This window comes from Nycticebus coucang, chromosome 19, assembly GCF_027406575.1.
Source record: "Nycticebus coucang isolate mNycCou1 chromosome 19, mNycCou1.pri, whole genome shotgun sequence".
Lineage (NCBI taxonomy): Eukaryota > Metazoa > Chordata > Mammalia > Primates > Lorisidae > Nycticebus > Nycticebus coucang.
Window position 1 is genome coordinate 55,115,925 of NC_069798.1, and position 20,320 is coordinate 55,136,244.

Here is a 20,320-nt window from a genome sequence, read left to right on the forward strand (position 1 = left end):
ATTATAAACAAGACCTAAGGCCATGCCAGGCAAGGGTTAAGACATGCACCCATACACTTAAAGAATAAACTATCTTCTAAATACCATAAGATTTTTCTTTTTCTCAAGCAGCTAAATGAGCACAAGCTTCAAGATAATCAATATTAAAACAAGTGCAGTTCATGCACCAACAGATGCTGACCAACTAACATCCTGTTCCACAAGCTTTGATTGGACAAGACACTGATTTCCTTAGCTCTCTCCTGATAAGAAGGTAACTAGTTATGGCCAGTTTTACAAAGGCTGAGCACTAGAGGGCCTTTGTGTCCTGTAAAGACATTTTTTGACATATAGGGCCTAATTGTAATATATTTAAATATTAAGCCTCCACCCCAAAGTGAACATGGGTCATATGTTACACGGCTGTTTGTTCAATACATATGTAGCAGGCGCACTTCGTGAATATCCATAAACCCCCGTATATAACCTGTTGAATATGTATAGTTGGCCAACTTGTTTAGCATAAATCCTTGCCTCATCCCCTCCTCCTTGGAAGTGCTTGTTTCTGGTCTTTGCCAGAGGCTACACTTCCCAGCAGGCTACACTTCCCTGCAACCCTTTAGAAAAAATAAAGTTCTCCTTTCTGAACTTACAGATTGTATGATTTCTAAGTTGACACTTGTGTCTCAAGTGCCTACAAGATCAGTTGCATAGGAGGTGCTCCATAAAGATTTGTGCATAAATGAATGAAATAAAAATGTATAAATTAGTAGGCAAATGAACTAAAAGTAATCTAGGATTCGGTCTGTGTCAATCCAGGATTTGGAAATTTAAAAATTTGAGTTCTATTCCAGACTCTGCCACTTAGTCTTGGCCAGGCCAATGAACTGTTCTGGGCCTCTGCTTCTCCGTGTGTAAAATTAGGCGGTTATTTATTCACTCAGTTAGCATCCGTTGCGACACAACTATGGTCAAGACGCTTCAAAGATGCTAATTTGCATTCCAGCGCTACAACTTTTTTCAGAAAGCAGAACTCAGCGGTGTCAAAAGTCCCGCCTCTTTTCGACCCCGCCCACCTGCTAGCCTAACATTAGGCCCCGCCCCGATTCTGCTCAGCCCACCTACAGTGCAGAAGCACCGCCTTCCCTTCGCGGTCATCCAATGGCCAAGATACACATTTAGAGGACTGCGAGGGGGCGTTAGGTGTCTTCATGGTGCCTGACCACAGTCGGGAAACTCAGTTTCTCTTGAGTTTTCACGTACCTGAGCTGCCCCCCGAGATATACAGGATCATCCACTGCCCCATGTTCACTCCGAAGGGTCGGACGAGGCCTCGGAATCCCGTCGCTGCCCTCCTTGAGAGCCCTGGGTCTTCACTGGCCAAGGCTCTCGCCCCGTAGCACTCTGGGAGTGGTAGTTTTCTTCTCCTAGGCCCCTTCCTGACTGACTGGTGGCCAAGACTCGCGGGACTACGATACCCAGACGCCCAAGCGAGTCGTGGTCACGTGTCCACAAGGACGCGGGGCTGGTGGGCGGGGGCCCGGCCGGTGCTCCACAGCTGTCTGTGACACCCGGAGCCGGCCGGTCGCTTGGGTCCCCAGAGACCCCACCATGGTGCGCGCGGGCGCGGTGGGGACGCATCTCCCCGCGTCCGGATTGGACATCTTCGGGGATCTGAGAAAGATGAATAAGCGCCAGGTAACGGAGGCCGGGTCGGGGGCGCGCCCGGGGGCCGGCACCGGTTTTGTTTGCGGGGAGTCGGGGCTTCCCGGCTAGGGCTCTGGAAAGGACAGTTGCTGGTGACTACAGACGGCGGCAACACAAAGCTCCCACGTTTCAGAGGCCCTGGGTTCAAATCTTCCCAGACCCACGTGTGGGCGTGTGTGTGCGCGCTTTTTTGCATTGACAAGATCACAAGTAGAGGAGGGTGGCCAGGAGGGGAAGAGAGTAGAAACCCTGAGCAGTGGATGTCAAATGTGGTTGAGAAAGCCACAGGCAGTCTGTGGGAGAGATGACTCGAACGCGAGTGACAGCTGTCTGCGCGTATTTGAAGGGCCACTCGGTGAAGAGGGAGCAGATTTCTCTACGAGGCTCTAGTCTAGAGGCCTGACTGCCCACTGGTGGAAGTGGCAGGAAGGCGGGCGAAAGGGAAGATCTGACATAGGGAGCTGTCCAGTGGTGCCTCCCAAAGCAGTTTTTCCCTAACCACTCCTCGGGACTGAATAAAGCTCCTTATGCCTAGGAAGCTTACAAGTGTGCTCAATCATTGTGGGCTGAACCAGTGTTCCAAAAGGAATTCCAGAAGTCATGGGTAACTTCTTTCTAAGATTCCATCATTTCAGTTGCACCATCAATGTAGGAGGCAGTTTGGGTCTTTGGGCAATTAAGGTTGATTTCTCACTCCTTTCTAAGAGGACTTAAGGAGGAAACTTTTCTTTTGCTCTCTCCTTGGCCAGTTATTGGTCATCATTACTGTCTTCGGGTCTTTATGTCTTCAATTTAAGTAGGGACTGGTAAGGATGCCCTCCCGGTAAGGAAAAATGATTGCTTAAGCTTTTAGGTAGAGTATCTGGAGGACATATAGGGCCTAAATATCACGATGGTTACTAATAATACAATAGTAAATTGTGCTATGAAAAATGGAACCTTCCTAATATGGAGTTTTGATTGTCTTTGTAAAGGGCATTAATTCTCATATTTTAATGGCATCCAGTTTCATTTGTTCCATTATGGTGAGATGTGGGTTGGTGGCTATGGCAGGACACAACTTACCCTGTTGAATTTTTATGGTGCATATGTGTGTTTCCAAATAGCAGTTCAGACTAGTGCGGTAGTATGGGAGAGTTTGGTGACTTGGATTTCATTAACTGCGTTTAGAATCTGGTCGTAACTAGTGCTCATAATTGATGAACTCGTGAGTTTCCGTGATTAAGATGAGTTCCAATAGAAACTATCACTAGTTGAAAAACCACCAGCCAATGTCCAGAGCTTTGATGTTGTTCACAAGAAGGTCTTCCAAGAGATAGAGCTTTATTTAAAAATCTAGACTTGGCTTGGCGCCTGTAGCTCAAGAGGCTAAGGTGCCAGCCACATACACCAGAGCTGGCAGGTTCGAATCCAGCCCGTGTCCGCCAAATAACAATGACAACTACAACCAAAAAACAGCCAGGCATTGTGACCAGCACCTGTGGTCCTAGCTACTTGGGAGGCTGAGGCAAGAGAATCACTTAAACCCAGGAGTTGGAGCTTGCTGTGAGCTGTGATGCCAGGGCACTCTACCCAGGGTGACAAAAAACAAAAAAAAATTAGACTTACTAGTTAGGTTTCTAAAATATCTAAAATTGGAACTAAGAAAATGCTGGGAAGGCTATGTTAACCAGTGTGATGATAATGTGTCAAACGGTCTATAAAACCAGTGTATGGTGCCCCATGATCGCATTAATGTACACAGCTATGATGTAATAAAAAAAATTGGCACCGATTATTGATGGTTATAATGGGCAAACTTCAGACAAAGGCCTTCTGATGTGTGTATCGATCCCTAAACCAGTTTGCCCTTTAAAGGATCTGTATGTTTCTACTGTCAGTGATAAGGCCTGTCCAATAGCTGGTTTTATTGCTCATTTTGCCAGTTTTGAAATTAAAATTTAGAAATTCAAATCCATTACCCCCTGGTTACTTTCTCTTTTTTTAAGATTTATCCTTCTGTGTGTTTTTCTTCTTCCAGTCCTGTCTTGGAAGCAGGATTTCCTTTCTCTGTTGCACCCCCTTACTATTAATTGAATCAGAAGCCACATGTAAGACAAGGGCTCTTTGTTTCCACAGTAAGCAAGAGAAGAAAAAATACAGCCAGTGGTATTGCTGCTGTTCTCTCAGCCAGAATATCTGGGTTGAAATGTTTGCTTAAAACTCTTATTAGACATTGGCTATTTCATCTTTGATTGACAATGATAGAATATGGGTCTTTTAAACTCTTTTGCAACTTGTAAGTGCCTAATGCACAAAGTCAGTAGGCAGAGATGAACAACAACAAAAGGTACCAGTGAAACTTAGTGGTCTGTTTCTAGATCCCATTCAGCTTTCAGTAGTTCAATAAAAATTGTTTTTAGATTCCAGGATTTTAAACCTCAGCTCAGGTTGGTAGGTAGGTGCCTCAAAATAAGGTGTTGGAAGTATGGGTCTGCCCTGTGGTTTCACAGTTTCATTGTTTGGTATTTGTGTATTTGGCTGTTTCCATAGCAGATAGATGTCTGGCTCAAAGGAAGTTTTTTTGAGGAATCGGTTTTACTTTCCCTTGATGAATTTTTCAGATATAGAAAATCATAAAAATGTTGAGGAATTTTCAAAGATAGAAAATCAAGACTAAGAAAATATTCTTAGTATGAGGTCTTTATTAGATAAGCGGCAAGATTTTATGATTTGCTTTTATCAGGGTGGAGCCTGCTGGCTTGAAAACTTTTCTAAAGGTGGCAGTCTTTGTTTAAAACCATGGTTTGGGGCTTTCCAAATCAGATATATAATTCATATTGAAACAAGGGTTATTTATCAAATCTTTTAAGTCAGGCAGAGCAGGTGAAGTTTTGCATATGAACCCCAGTAGACAACTTCTGCTTTAGACTGACGTGAGCTGCAAGGCTGATTTTACTTTAGAAGCAACAGTTTAATGTGCTATAGCCCAATGCTTTAACATTGTCTGCTCAGCACTCCAGTTTCCTTTTTCACCCTTCTGGGAAGATAATGACAATTTCATAATTTGCTGTTACACACTAACCAAGTAGTCAAAAAATGGTGTGCAACTTTAATATTGAATTATATTTATTTTCCTATTTTCATTTACTGCACCAAAATACCTTAACAGTTATTTTGATTCACATTTTATGTCCTCCCTTTCAGTTGTTTCCTTCATAATTTCCTCAAATTTCTTATTTCATATGATTAGAATATTAGCAAGAGACAGCTTTGAGCTGCGCTTTTCTTACCTTACATCATATCAGAATATGTTTTCATGTTTTTCTACATTCTTCCAAATGATTATTTTAATGGCCATATAATCTTCTGTCCAATGGCAATTCCTTTGAATACTTTTCCCCCTCTATATTTTAGAATGACTTCATGCTCATCATAGGAATTTTAAAGAATAGAGAATAATTTAAAGAAGAAGAGTCAATAAATCATAATTCTGCCATCCTAAGATAGCCTATCAGTGTCTTGGGGGCATCTCCTTGTGTTTGTCTTTATAAACTGTTCTATAGTTTGTTAAGATCCCACAGCTTAGAGTTTTCACTCAACATATTTTAAGAGTTTGGTCTGGTTTATTTGCTACTTGTATTTTCTCTTCGGAAAATTAGTTTTAAAAGTTTAGTCTTTCTGGTTGGTGTTAGAGGGTTTTTCTTACTACTGATTTGTTCACATTCACTATGTATTAAAGGAGTTTATTTTATATGTATTTATTCAACAAATTGAGTACTTTTTGCCAAACCTGTGTTGAATATTGGGGATATATCTATAAGCAAGGCTGAAATGATCCCTTATAGTCTAGTCTGTGGAACTTATAGTCTAGTATGAAAAACACATTAAATAGTTATGTGCATAACTATGATGGTGAGGGTAGTACTTTAAAGAAGTACAGAATACAGTGAGAATCTATAACAGGAAGACCTAGGCTGGCCTTCAGTGGAGGTTGGCAAACTACAGTGCATGGCCTGTTTTTATAAAGTTTTATTGAAACAAAGCCATGCTTATTCTTTTACATATTGTCTATGGCTGCTTTCTTGCTGCATTGGCAGAGCTGAGTGGTTTCAGCAGAAACTATGTGTCCTGTAAACCTAAAATATTTACTATCTGGCCCTCTATGTAGAAAGTTTGGTCAGGGCAGACTTCCCTTAGGCACTGACATTTAAGACTGGCCTCCAAGATGAATGAGTGTTTGCTCTACTAATGGGTCCAGGGAGGGAGCTTTCTGGGCAGAGGGATAGCCAGGTGGCATTTGAAGCACTGATAGATACCACCAGTACAACTGGGGTGTAGTGAGTTTCACCAGCTGAAGTTGGGGTGGGGGATATATCAGACTATGTTAGGTTTGGTCCTCATCCTTGGAGTAGTGGGGATGCAATCAAAGGGCTTTAAGCAGGACATAGATAGGAGCAGATGTGCATTTGGAAACAAGTACAGTCACATGCCACATAACAATGATGTTTCGGCCAACAGACCATATATGTGACAGTGGTCCCATAAGTTTATAATACCCTACTTTTACTGTACCTTTTCTATATTTAGATACACAACTGCTTCTCACTCTGTTACAGTTGTCTACAGTGTTCAGTATGGTAGCACGCGGTGCAGGTTGTAGCCTAGGAGCGGAGCCTGTACCATATAGCCTGGGTGTGTCGTAGGCCATGCCATCTAGGTTTGTCAAAGTGCACTCTGTGATGTTCATACAGTGATGAAATCACCTATTGACGCATCTCTCAGAATGTCCCCATCATTAAGCGACATGCGACTATACTGGCATGGAGAATGGATCGAAGAGGTATGTGTGGGTGTCAGAGGCCTATTAAGCTCTCACAGGGGCCTTTTGGTGACCTGAGGAGAGTGATAGCAGGGTATAGATATGAATATGGATGGGAGAATACATTCCAGAAATGTTTAAAAGGTAGAATGTATCGAATAAATGAGTGGAAGGTGGTTCAAATGGTGGGGCTGACAGTGATGGCATGAAAATCTTTTGAGAAGTTCAGTTCAGTTTTGACATGTTGATTTTGAGGTGCCTTTAAAGACATCCACGTGGAAATGTCGGGTAGGCAGCTAGAAAGCTCAGTTTTGGGAGTGGCTAGCACAGTGGAACAAGGCTGCATTTGAAGGTTCAGATAGAGGAGGAGGAACTGTCAGGGAAACAACAGGAAGTGGTTGAAAGTAGATGGCATACATCCTGGAAGCCAGGGACAGAGGGTTTGCAGAAACGGTCTCCTGAGAAGTCTGCCCTGACCACACTTTCTACACAGAGGGCCAGATAGTAAATATTTTAGGTTTATAGGACACATAGTTTCTGCTGCCAGAAGGGGAAGCACGGTGAGGACCGGCAGTTGCTGTGGGATTTAGTGAGCGTGGTGACGATGGCACAGGTCCAAGGTGAATGTAGATGGCAAAGAAGGGGAGAAGCCTGGGGCAGAAGCTCTTTGGAGAAGGGCTATGAAGGAGACAGAGTGAGTGCAAGCACGAAGGAGATGTGAGGGGAGGAAGGGTTAGGACCGGCGAGTCCTAACTGCGGGGAAGAAGGGAGAGTGCAGTAGGTCAGCTGGAAACATGGACAACAGTCTGCCCCTCCCGCTGACTCAGTTGGTCTGGGATGGAGGACATTATGCAACGTGTCAGAGGCTTCCCAGGTGGTTTGAGCGTGCGAGCAGCATTGAGAACCAACAGCGTTCTCAAACAGTGGTCCCCAGACCAGAAGCTTCACCATCACCCGGGAAGCTCTCTGAAACCCAGGCCTCAGACAGGACCAGCTGATTCTGGTGCATGCGGATGTTTGAGAGCTACTGCCCTAAAGAACAGTCTGTACACCCGACAGAACCCCTTGGCACATCCCTATTTGGACTTTCTGAGTATCTTCAGCCCTGCTTTTCCTGGCCTTGTGTATTTTAAACTATATTTAAACTGTTTGAAACTGCATTTTAAACTGTATTCAATACTGTAAAATTAGAGTCCATATCCTACATTCTATAATTTAACCCCACAAAATTAAATTTGGATATTTGAGGAAAATGCCGTTGCCCACAGCCACATGATCTGGATCCTGGCTCCAGACTCAATTCAAAAGGATGTTCGGGAAAGCTGGTAGGGTAAGCTGCTAGGTGGCTAAGACAGGATCTAACCTGCCTAATGTCACTTCTTTTACAACACTAAAACTACGGTAAGGAGATTTTAAAAGTCATCAGTTACTCCAAGATAAGTCCAGGAAAGGAAATAAAGTCAGCTAGATACTGGAGGCCGGAAAACAGATGGGGGACCTGTAACTGGCATGACCTGAGAAAGCCAGAACCCTCATGGCTGTGTGGGAAGCTGCGGAACAACTCTTCACTCTTTGTGCTGCAGAATCCTCAAAGAATCAGCAGGGCTGGGTGTCCCTGGAACTGGAGGTGAAGGGCAGGGAGGGCTAAAGATTAGATCCCCAGCTCTCCTGCCTTCTCCACCCCCAGTCTGCCTCTCCCAGGAAGTTTCTGGAAGTTTACTCCCTTAAGAGGTAAACAGGTGGTGTCTGGAGGAAGGGTTGCTGGCCTGGGGGAGGATGAGGGTCCCACCCTGTGAGTGATTTTACATTGCAGAAGTGAGGGGTGGAGGTCCTGATGTGTAAGTGAGTTCAGATGCCAGGAGAGCAGCCACGTGTGGCCTGGTGGGAGGGGCCATGGACTAGAGGAAAGAGCAATTTCAGTTCCAGACTGTGTTGCTGAGACACTAGATGGTCCAGGTTGAGGAAGGAAGTTAGTGGTTAGTGTAAATAGAAGAGGTCCAGGAATTGGGACAGCAGAGTTGTATGGGCCATCCGCCTGGCTCTTCAAATCATGTGGATAATGGCAGGGGTTGTGACAAGAAGCCTGCGGCAGGTAGCAAAGTGTGGCGCCTCCCTGGAGTCCTGTAGTACTAGGCACTGCTGTAACTGCTGTAGCCTCTGGGAGGATGGCAGACACTTGGGCTGACAAGTCAGCCCCAGCCCGACAGGGGGTTGGGACGTGGGCAGGTGCTGCTTTCCTGTTTGGTCCCCAGGGGTTGGCGAGAGTGTCAGGCAGCTGTGAGCAAGAAGAGCCTGTGTTTCAGCATGTGCCCCGCAGGAGGGAGCAAGGGAAGCCCCGTGGATCTCCACTCAGGGTCAGAGGTGGAGGGGGTCAGCTTACACCTCTTCCTCAGAGCTAATGTACCTAGTGATTGATACTGTAGTAACTTGAGTGACCCTTCCACCTGTGCGCTTAACCAAATATTTGTTGTTTACCTTTTAAAACACTTTTGGAAAATTTAACCACTCTTGCTTGTAAAGTTTTTGTTCACTCTTGATGTAACTTTCAGATGCAGAATGGCCTCATGGCTAAGTACTGTAGTACTCTGAAGCTTCCACTGAAGCTGCCTTTGGCCATGGGGTTAAAGGACAGTTCTAGATGAGTTTACACTATGTGTGGATCAGGGTTAGAATTCTGGTGCCCTGCTCTGGACTGTGTCTGTGACTAGCCTATAGCAGCAGGCTCTGGTGGTTGAACTAGAGTGGCAGAACTCTTAGGGTCTAAGGTGCTGGAAAATCCCAGACCAGGTAGGTAGAGCATCCTTGAGACCTTAGCAAGGCAGGTCCCACAATGGCTCTGTGTTTCCCTCCCCTTTCCCTCACTTATGGAGAGATGATATATAAAGGCTCTTTCTATTTACAAAAGTTGAAATACTACCTAGTTTTGTACCTTGTATGTTTAGTTTCATGTCCTAAAATCGCATCTTTTTCAAAATTTTATAAGTGCATCTCCAGCTTCGTGCTGGGAATATTCTGCCATTGTTTTTCATTGTGGTTTGCCCTTTTCCATTGCAGCTCTATTACCAGGTGTTAAACTTTGCCATGATCGTGTCTTCGGCACTTATGATATGGAAAGGCCTGATCGTGCTCACCGGCAGCGAGAGCCCCATCGTGGTGGTGCTGAGGTGGGTGCTGCAGGCTGCCCGCATCCTCTGTCACACGACTGTCCTGGCCTGGGGAGCAGCGTCGGCTGAGAAGCCACATGACAACCAAGATTCAAGATTTTAATTGGATAAATCAGTAGAGTCTTCTTTATTGATACTTGTTTTGAGAATGCCTCATTTTTTTTCTGGATTTTCTTGAAAAATCTTATTTTTTTTTAACAGACATTTTAGAGCTTTAGTCATGTTGATGTACTTAATCCACTTAAAAGATTTTAATGATATGGCATTAATGCATTATTTTTGTACAAATTCATTTAAATATGACTAATTTAAAAATGTTTTTTGGTTTTCTTTGTACTAAAAAAGGCAGGGACTGTGTGTCTCCAGCACCTCGCATTGTGTGCAGTATTTTTCCAAGCTTCTTCACTAATACTGGTGTAAATGGCTGCTATCTTCTTGGGACTATAATGCTTATCTGTGTATAATAAGTGCAACATGTTCACATTAGAAAAGTTAACACTAGAGTTAACTTCATGCAGCCATAAAGTCATCCAAGGAGAAACACTTAACAGTGAATTTGAAATCAAATGACTGGGAGTTTGGGAGCCAGTAGGTGCTTCAGGATGTTCTCTGTCCTGTGTCCTGTCTTAGTTCACTGAATCTGACTGTTGGTGGGACCATGTTCCTTTGTTTTCCTGGTGGAATGCGTGGGCCGTATCAGTAACTTAGGCAGAGTTATTGTTGGCCAGAACAGGAGCTGAGGCCAGACAAGGGGCACTTGGCTCCCAAACTATTGCCCTTTCCCTCTGCTGGCCCTGCTGCCACATTATGGGGCCACAGCCACGATCCCCACTTCACCAGGGTGCCCTCGTGTGACTGGCCAGGAGGCATTCTTCTAGAGATACAGCCTGAGGATAGCATAGCTCACAGCAGAACTGAGGGGACCTTCCATTCACTGGTGGTCACCCTGTGCTTGGGGAGGCCCATGGAATCCAGGTAGATAGATTAGGAAGGAGGAGGGCCAAGGCCCATCGATTCCAGATGCCTTGGCCTTGCTGCAGCAATGACAGCTCAATCTTACATAGCTTGTGTGGTTATACTTCCTGGTAAGATCTCTTTTTATTAAATCATAACTATATACATTAATGCATTTACGAAGTACAGTGTGCTGGTTTTATATACAATTTGGAATGCTTACATCAAACTGGATAACCTAGCCTTCACCTCTCTTACTTATTGTGTTAAGACATTTATACTCTATACTTAATAGATTTGACATGTACCCTTGCAATACCCCGTTTTCCCGAAAATAAGACATCCTCCAAAAAATAAGACCTACTTACAGGAAAGATAAGACGTCCCCTGAAATAAGACCTAGCGCATCTTTGGGAGCACACCTTAAAATAAGACACTGTCTTATTTTCGGGGAAACAGGGTAGCACCATAGGTGTGGTTCCACCCTTTACTCTCCCTCCATCCAACCTCCCCCCTCCCCTCCTCCTCCTCTTCCCTCCATCCTGGGCTATAGTTGTGTTTTATCTTTCATATGAAAGTGTGGGTTATTATATATTGATTTCATGATAGTACTGAGTACATTGGGTAAGATCTCATTTGAAGGAAGGATTTTGAGCCTTTTAAAAAAGAAGGGATTTAAAACCTCAAGTTTAGAGGTAATGAGGCTCAGCGAGGCCAAGCTGCGAGCATCTCTCAATCACTTTCGGCAGAGCCCACGCTGGATCTGAGCTGTGCTGGCTCTCCTCCTCAGATCACACAGTCACACAGGCGCTGCCCACAGAGGTGGTGTGAAATTGCTGTACTTTAGGGGCTTTTTAAAAAGAGCATCCTTCATAGTGCTAAGGCAATTTGGTTTGTCTGCATAAACCATTTACGTCCCTGAGGGATGTTTGGCCTTGGGGGCAGCCCTGGCCTATCGGGAAGGCAAGTGCAAGTTGGCATCAGAGAGACACTGGGAAGAACTGCTGTCCTGGTGGGACACAAAAATGACCCTGATGCCAAACTTCAGCACCCTCTCCTTGCCTGCATGGTCTAATCCTCACTGCAGTCCCTGAACTGTTCCTGTGAACCAAGAGGGTTTTCCATCAACATCTTCAGGAATTTTGTTGAAGGAGTAAAGGTAAAGCCATAGGTGAAGAAGCAGTTATCTTTAGTGCTTTAGCTGTTGTGCATTAGAAGAAAACAAGACCCTGAAGCAATTATGTTTTATTTTCAGGAGAAGACAAAATGAAATTCTATTTCAGGGGACAGAAAAACCCCAAAGTTGTTTTTACTCGGATGTTTTCTCTTTCTTTCACTCTTAGTTCTGTTTCTAGCCCTTTCTCCATTTCTATTTAGATTTCTTATTTTTGATCGCTGGATCCATTACTGGTCTTATAGACACTAGTTTCACTTAAACATAAACCTATCTGTGGGCACTTAGTTATAGGCTGCTTTTCTTTTTGCTGACTTAAGTGTCTGCTGAGGCATTTAAAGTGTGCTAGAGCGGGAGGGCAGAGAGGGCCACAGTTTCCTTTAAAGCGTCCCACGGCTTCAGTAGCCTGGTTCCTTCTCTCTCCTTTCTGTTCAGCAGCCGTTACTCATGCTCGTTGCACAGCCCCATAAGCCATATTCCTAGGCCTCCTTATTTTCTCGTGCATTAAAGCAGAGCATGAGAATTACACAATGAATTCTATTTATTAAATTTCAGCTTCCAGTAGATTATGATTTACGTTGATTCCAGCCACAAGTTTAAATTGGTATCATGTGGAATTATCTATTGACCACCCCATCAAAACCAATTAATATCCGTTAGCATTGGGCTCGTGTGGAGTATGGTACAAAGGTTGATGCTGCAGGAGGCACGTTTCATCTCAACTCTCAGCTTGGCTCCGTAAACATATTCATGTGTTTGTTGCTCATTCCTTGAACAAGTATTAGAGTATCCTAAGCACTGGGGATATACTATAAAACGAAAAGAACCACCCTTTCAGGGGTGTCCAACCTTTTTTCTTCTCTGCCACACATTGGAAGAAGAAGAGTTATCTTGGGCCACACATGAAATACACAAACACAAACGAAAGCTAATGAGCGAAAGGAAAGGTCCGTGCAGACTTTTCACGATGTCTCACAGCACAGATAAGCAAAACACACTGTCAAATACGCAGCATGCAGCCGACGGGCTGCAGGTAGGACACTCCTGCTGGAGTATTAATCACTTGTAAGAGTCTGCAGTTCTGAATGAAAATAATGGTGTGTGGAGAGTGCTAAAACATCTATACACATTTTTTAAAAAAGGAAAAAACGAAACTGTATTAAAAGTGTAATGTTCAATATATACTGATAACAAAAGATGAATACAGGCCAAATTGAGCTCCTCTTGTAGTTGCAGAAGTCAAACATGACTTGAGTATTACAAATTTAATAGTTTTTTTCTTTCTTAAAATGTGTATATACCCTGTATTTGTAGCAGGAGGACTTTATTAAAAAGTAAAAATTGGCAGCTTTTACTTCAGAGGCCTCATTATTCTTGGTTCTTTTTCTACCTAATATTAACTGCAGAGGGGCCTTCCAGTGCCTGTCCCATGCTTAATTCTGAGTAGAAATCATTTCCTTTCTCCCCAGTCGTTATTACCTTGGGTGGTCAGAAGGAAACCACTGCGGCTTGTTTATGGCTCTGAAGTCTTACTTGACTATTGAGGAGAGTTTCAACTCTAACTTCTCTGTTTATTCTTGTCACCTTTTGGACACAGGGTAATGCTAACGTTGACTTTGTGTTTCTTTCTAGTGGCAGCATGGAGCCGGCCTTCCACAGGGGAGACCTTCTGTTTCTCACAAATTTCCGGGAAGACCCCATTCGAGCTGGTGAAATAGTTGTTTTTAAAGTTGAAGGACGAGACATTCCAATAGTTCACAGAGTAATCAAAGTTCATGAAAAGTAAAGAAACTTTATTTCTTTCTGTTTTTGTTTTTTGTAAGTTTTTGGTTGATAGTATTAATGGTTAATTAGAAAGTAATGAAAGCAATGGTTTGTGTTCCTAGTTCTCTATTTACTAACGGGGTGACCGGATCAGCTACTTAACTCATTCTATAGGACAGGAGTGAGAATATTTTACCCAATATTTTAGTCCACAGGTTGATTATGAGAGTTAAGTGAACTAATGTTTGCTAAAGCACCTAAAAAACTTAAATCGCCACAAATATAAGATGGGATATATTATAACATGTTAGTTATTTGAAGGAGCTCAAAGGAAAATCACATTGTAACAGAGGATTATATTGATATGAAAATTATTTTCTGAAATGCAGGAAAGCAAGCTGTTTTTCTGTCGCGTTGACCAAAGTAGCATTCTCAGCAGTAATATCCCATGCTTTGGTCATGGCATATCCTGCATTAATTTCCCACCTTCCCAACAGTCTTTCTTTCCCCTTAAAAGACTTACTTATTACGACCCTTTTCTTGGAACCAGAAATGTTTATTTCTAGCTCAAATATGTAAAGTTCCCATGAGAGGGTATTTCACGTGATTAGCAAATATGTTACATTTCACATACTTGGTTATTCATGTATCTTTATGCAGCTTAGTGTAGATTTTTACCTGCATGCGTTACAGAATTAAAATTAGATGTCAATAGTGGAGCATTTAAATAATGGAGCATTTCTCACTCTGTCTGTAGCAAGTGTGTGTATTTGGAGATACCTGGCATTAGATTCCCATCGCGTTCACTGTTCCCCAAAGATATTGAAACTTAAACATTCATCTCGTTTCACTCTAACCATGAGACAATCCAGTTTCAGTGTGTGTTGATACACTGGTACTGCACTAAGGGTTACTTGATGTCTACTTAACTTGCTAAGGAAGACACATGCTTGGTCATATGTGACAGTAGAGTCACCTGATTGGAAAATAATTTCTAAAGGTGATAAATTGTTCAGAGTTGCGGAAACATGACTTTTTGCTGTGATTTTCATGAATTATGAGAGTATCCCAGGATTTTTGTCCTCTTTATTTCCTTTATAACTATGGCTGCAAACCAGCTTGCTTTTTTGATGTGGTTTCAAATATTCGGGGGCTCTTAGTATTTTATCTCATTATCATAGTATATTTGTTCATTTGTCTTATTGAAAGAAGAGCTTCTGTCTTGCTCTATAATGGTACAATATTGTGTTTCTAGTGTCAGGCTATCTGAGCACCTGTTTAGAATGCTTAAAATTAATCCCACATGTCTTTTTAACTTGCTGGTTTGATGCCATTTGTGATTCTTGTTTCCTTGCAAACTGGACTTTATACCACTGTGCTCAGACGTGAAGGAAATACTGTATTAACACATTCTGCATTGGCAAGTAAGATAGGTTTGAGGACAGCTAAGAGCACACTTGCATTTAAATTACCTTGTGCTCAAATCTGTGTGATCTGGGACCAAATCTATGTCTAGAGTGAAGAGGAATATAATCTGTGTGGACAAACTGGTCTGTGAGGACTGAGAAAGAATGAAAACAGTTTAAGTTCAGCACAGCTTATTAAACCAGCCTCATGTCTCAACTTCTGACCTATTCTGACTTGAGGTGACAACTGAAGTGAGCCTAGAAAAATCTCCTTGTCAGCAACATTTTGGGGTATTCTGAATGTAGATTTGAAAGAATTACATGATGGTTATTCTCATAATTTTGCTCACGGATGAATGCCACTAATATTCTCATTTGAAGACTAAAATATAAGTTAGGTACTAGCTTGTTCTTCATTCCAAGAAAGCATGAGCTGACAAGTGGTTCTTTACTATGTGCTGTGCTGGAAGCGAATCATTGCCCTTGTGCTTGGCCATGCTCTTTGGTTGTCAAGGTTACTTGAGTGTTTTAGAATTTAAGTCTACAAAACTGACATTAGATTTGTCAGATAACCATCAGTTGAATGGTTATCTGTAAACCATCATCTTAGACCAGAGGAAGGTCAAATTATCTTTAACTGCTTTTCTAAATGGTTTGACGGTAAAGTCTTGGGTAAACTATTATTTTTTTTAATGATGATATGCTGAAAATCATTTTTGAGAGGACATTATTTTGCTTTCCAGAGATAATGGAGACATCAAATTTCTGACCAAAGGAGATAATAATGAAGTTGATGACAGAGGCTTATACAAAGAAGGCCAGAACTGGCTTGAAAAGAAAGATGTGGTGGGACGAGCTAGAGGGTGAGAATTCACTTTTATGTTTTATAGAAGGTTAAGAAACCAGAAAACCATTCAGAAACAGAGAAACTAAATTTATAGGATGATAGAATCATGCGTTACAAATATATCAGAAGGGTTCTAAGCAGATCTCATTTGTACTGTGAAGATAAATAAAACATAAAACTTCCTAAAGACATATTAATAAAATCTAAAACTGAATCCTCTTCGATTATCTCTAATTTGATGCTATTTAAAAATTAATCCTCACCTAGAGATTAGTCATCTGTGGATTATAAATAACAATTACAAGAAATCCTCCTGGAGATAATTGCTACTTCACATTTCAGTAAATGCTCTAGGCACTATCTGTGCCTTTACAGATGTATATGTATGCAAATATGATCTATGATTTCACCTAAAAGAATTTGGTATTGTTCACCCACTAGGAAACTGGAAATAGCTTTTTTGTATCAAATCTACATCTGCACCTTTTTAAATGGCTACATGCTCTTCTACTGAGAATTCTAGCTTATTTAATCAATCCTCTTTAGATGGACATTTAGGTTATTCCCTATTTTTATTGACTAAAAACAGTTCTGTGATAAGTCTTTTATATAATTGTTTCAGTAATGAGTTCTGCTTCTGATCGAGAAGTAGAGGATGTGTCCTCTCCATTAAAAAAAAAACAAAAAGGATTCTTTTCCTTTCTTGGTAACCCTTTTATGTTTAACACTTGTCAGCCTAATTATTGGCTGGTTTATGCACTGAACTTTCTCTCTCTGGGATCATGATCATACTTGAGCATAAGTTATGGTATTCACTGCCCAATAAACTTGTTAGTTTCATCTGAAAAGCACTGTAAAATGAAAATGATGTTGTAATTTAAATTACAAATTAATTATCCACATGCTTTTAAAGCATCATCCAACAGCAGTTTTTATGTAGGCTATCTGAATGTTATTTTTCTTCTAAAAAAATAAGAACTAGATTTGTAAGTTGCCCATTCTGTTTGTATACTAGATCAACTAATTATTATAAATTGTAGCAAGTGAAGACAAGTAGCACCACACTCTGGAATCATGTGCTTATGTAACAAAATTGTCCTGGCTGTCAGCTGTGATGGTTTTCACTAATGAAGCCATTGGACATGGGGGTGAATTGTCCTTACAGCCTCAGTCAGTATATCCCCTGTAAGATTTATTTCTCAAACGGATTTATAGTGTTTTCAAATGCTGCCCTCATCGTATTATAAACAATTTTTATATTTCTTGTTTTTTATCCCACAATTTAGGTTTTTACCATATGTTGGTATGGTCACCATAATAATGAATGATTATCCGAAGTTCAAGGTAGGAATTTATGTGTGTGTCTGTATGTTTTTTTTTTTTTAATATTAGAGCTTTCACTTGTACAGTTGTAAAGATGCAATCTTCTTAAAATGTTTTGCCATTAATTTTTCTGCAGAATATTTATAGTTAACTAGAAATTAAGATAATCATTTAAATTATCAACATTTAAATTAATTATTTAAAATAGCTACTTTCACCTTTTGTGTTCACAGTGCATTCTAAAATGGTATTTATATAGTTGTTACTTTTTATTATGGAAAATTTCAAACATACAAAAAATTAATATAATAAACCTAGTAATCTCTCAACTTCAACAACAATGTATCTGTATATTTTTAAAAATCACTTGATAAACAATAGGAAATCTACTCAGGAGTAAGCACCTCATTGGCTGTGTTTGTCAGGTGTTTGATCCTTAGTCCATAAATGTATTTTTGGATTTTTAACTAAAATGTGCCATTGAACAGCTAATTTGGAGAAATAGGGGATGAAGGAAAAGGTCATCTTTTGATTTTGTTGTCAGCCAATATTGAACCAACTTCATCTGAATATATTTACAGACCAATTTCTTTGTAGGCCTCACAGTAATTTCCCCCTGTGTTTTCTTTGCAGTATGCTCTCTTGGCTGTAATGGGTGCATATGTGTTACTGAAACGTGAATCTTAAAATGAGCTGCAGTTCCTGAAACCAGACCGACGTGAATTCTGTTGAAGAAGAGAAGAACTAATATATTTGAAATGTTCCACTTTCTGTATAAAAAAGAAACAGTGTGGAGATGTGTTTGTCTTGTCCAAATAAATGATTCATCAGTAAAGATGGTTTTCTTTTGTGGACTTGATTTGAATCTGCCTGGTCTTTCTGCCATTTGTGCTAGACTCTGAGTATGAGGGTCTCAGCCACTTCAGGAAGCAGGCAGGCAGTTATGGGCCTGGCCTGTTGCCGGGACAATGTGCAGTTCACATGTAGAGTGGTAACATCTGGGTTTCAAAAGTAAAATTCTTAATATAATGGCATTTCTGGGAGAAACAGGCCCTTAACAGGAGATGGTTTCTTATTAAAATGTCATCTCATCAATTAATAGAGCCTGACACCTTTCAGAAGGAAGGGATGCAATCTGCTTTGTTTTTGTAGCAAGATAGATCTTAAGATGATTTGTTAAATTATTTGAAAATTGTTTAATCAATTATAAAAATTGTGCATAGTCCTTTGAAAAATTGACAAAACTACATCAGGGTGAATGAAGGGTGCACACTGCGAAAACTACAAAAGGTCCCTTTCCTCAGTCTCCCCTTCCCATTTCCCAGGGATCTCCACCGTGAAGTTAGAGATTTGCACTAGATCTAGTCCTGCATATAAAAGTCTCTTGTGCAAATGTTTATCCAGCACTTTCATCCCAGCCACTGTCTGAGGTGCGGGAGGCACAAAGGCCCAGCCCTATGGGGCTTACACTGGAGTGGAAGGAGCAGATGATACCCAAGGTCGTGATCACTGCTGTGAAGAAAGGTAAAGCAGGGTGAGTGCAAGAGGGTGACAGAGGATGCTGCTTTTCAGATGGAAGTCAGGGACACCCGTTGGAGGGGTGACATTAAGCAGAGTTAAGAGAAATGAAAGGGAGTGAGGCATGGCAGTCCCAGGAATAACATTCTAGAAGTGGGAACAGCCAGTGCAGAAGCCCTGACAGGGGCAATCTGTGGGCAGGTCACCTGGCTGTTGTTCAGGTCAGACTCTGACTCAGGAAGATTGGGGCAGGGCCTGAGACTGTGCATTTCCAATCTGCTCTCAAGGGATGCTGCTGCCACTGGTGCCCAGACCACACTTTGCCTAGGCAAGTGTTACAGGAATAAAGAGGAAGCCAGTGATGTTTTAAAATACACTCCACTTGCACAAAAATGTTCTCTTGTCACTGAATGATAGGACATTGTCATCCTTTCAATCAAAACTTACACATCTACCTCATTCTCCGAGGTTTGTTCAATTCTGACGTAAGAATAGAGAGTCCCCAAAAGTCACTTAACCACTATGTGGCTTTGAGCAAGTTACTTCCGTCCACCTCAGATGGAGGATAGGAGCTGCCCTTACAAATTGGGCTGTCGTGCGCTTAAGTAGCATGGTCCCTGACATGTGCCCACTCAGTCACTGCTGCCCTTTGTTACATGTGCCGTCCTTTTCTGCGTAAACCTGTGCCACATGACATGCCTACTTGGCTACTTTGCCTGAGTCAGCTCCTGGTTTGGGAAGGACCAGCAGGAGTGATCCACGGGGGGAACTTGCCCTTTTAATCCTCTATCTCTGCTAAAACAGCCTATTACAACAATAATGGGCCTCCTCCTGTTGAAATCAGCAAAGTGAAAGGAAAAAAAGGCTTATAGAATACTTTTGAAAAACATTATTCCCCTGTGCCCTTTAATAAACTGTTTTCTTAAGAAAAAATGGATTTTTCTTCCCTTAACTAAAAATGAAATTTTTAAATGTTAGTTCAAAACGTTATTATTTTATCATCTTCCTGGGGTTCTGTAGTAGGTTCATATAAACTTTAAAAAAGCTTTTAACATGGCTAAGCTTTTTGGTGATTCTTTGAACATGCCTAACATTCTGAAATGAACTTTGCAAGGACACACCAGAGCCCTGATGGGGCTCAGCAAGTGCTGGATACTGGATCAAAGTTCTTTTATCTGGAGGTTTCAGTTGCAGCCTCAGCTTCTAGCAGATAAAATCAGTGCTGCGGCATCCAAGTTGCTTACAGTTCATTCCTCAGGTTGAACCTCTTACTGGGTTTTTTTTTTGATGTTCATGTGACACACATTTGTTTTGTGGTTAGGCAATTGCTTTTCCACTTTGCAACACCTTAGAAGCATCAGAGTAGAACTGGGAGGCGCTAGCCAAACAAATGATACCCCTGAGAACATTGATGACGAAATGTACAAAAAGGATTCGAGGACTTCAGAACACCACCTAGCATAGGGACAGTCCCCAAAGGCTCCTCTGAGTTGAGTTAAACTCAGGACACTTTGAGATGAGTTAAACAGTGTTTACCATACTGTGTTTAAGATCAATTTAGGTTTCCATCGAAACCGGAAAGTTTATAAAGTGGGATAATTTCAGTTTTTTTAAGAGCTTAGGGGTAGAACTTCTGACTGTCTAACCTACAGGCCTTAGCCAAGCTCTTCTACCCTTTTCCCT

The 20,320-nt window shown here is 41.6% G+C and overlaps 1 protein-coding gene across 1 annotated transcript; it reads left to right on the forward strand.

Annotated features, from left to right (window-relative positions):
- The first annotated feature begins 1,495 nt into the window (after nt 1-1,495).
- SEC11C (SEC11 homolog C, signal peptidase complex subunit) lies at nt 1,496-17,954 on the forward strand. Its single transcript, XM_053571739.1, has 6 exons — nt 1,496-1,677; nt 9,542-9,651; nt 13,412-13,561; nt 15,693-15,812; nt 17,083-17,140; nt 17,753-17,954. The coding sequence occupies exons 1-6, from the start codon at nt 1,591-1,593 to the stop codon at nt 17,804-17,806; spliced, it is 579 nt and encodes a 192-aa protein (XP_053427714.1). The 5' UTR covers nt 1,496-1,590; the 3' UTR covers nt 17,807-17,954.
- Nucleotides 17,955-20,320: the final 2,366 nt, after the last annotated feature.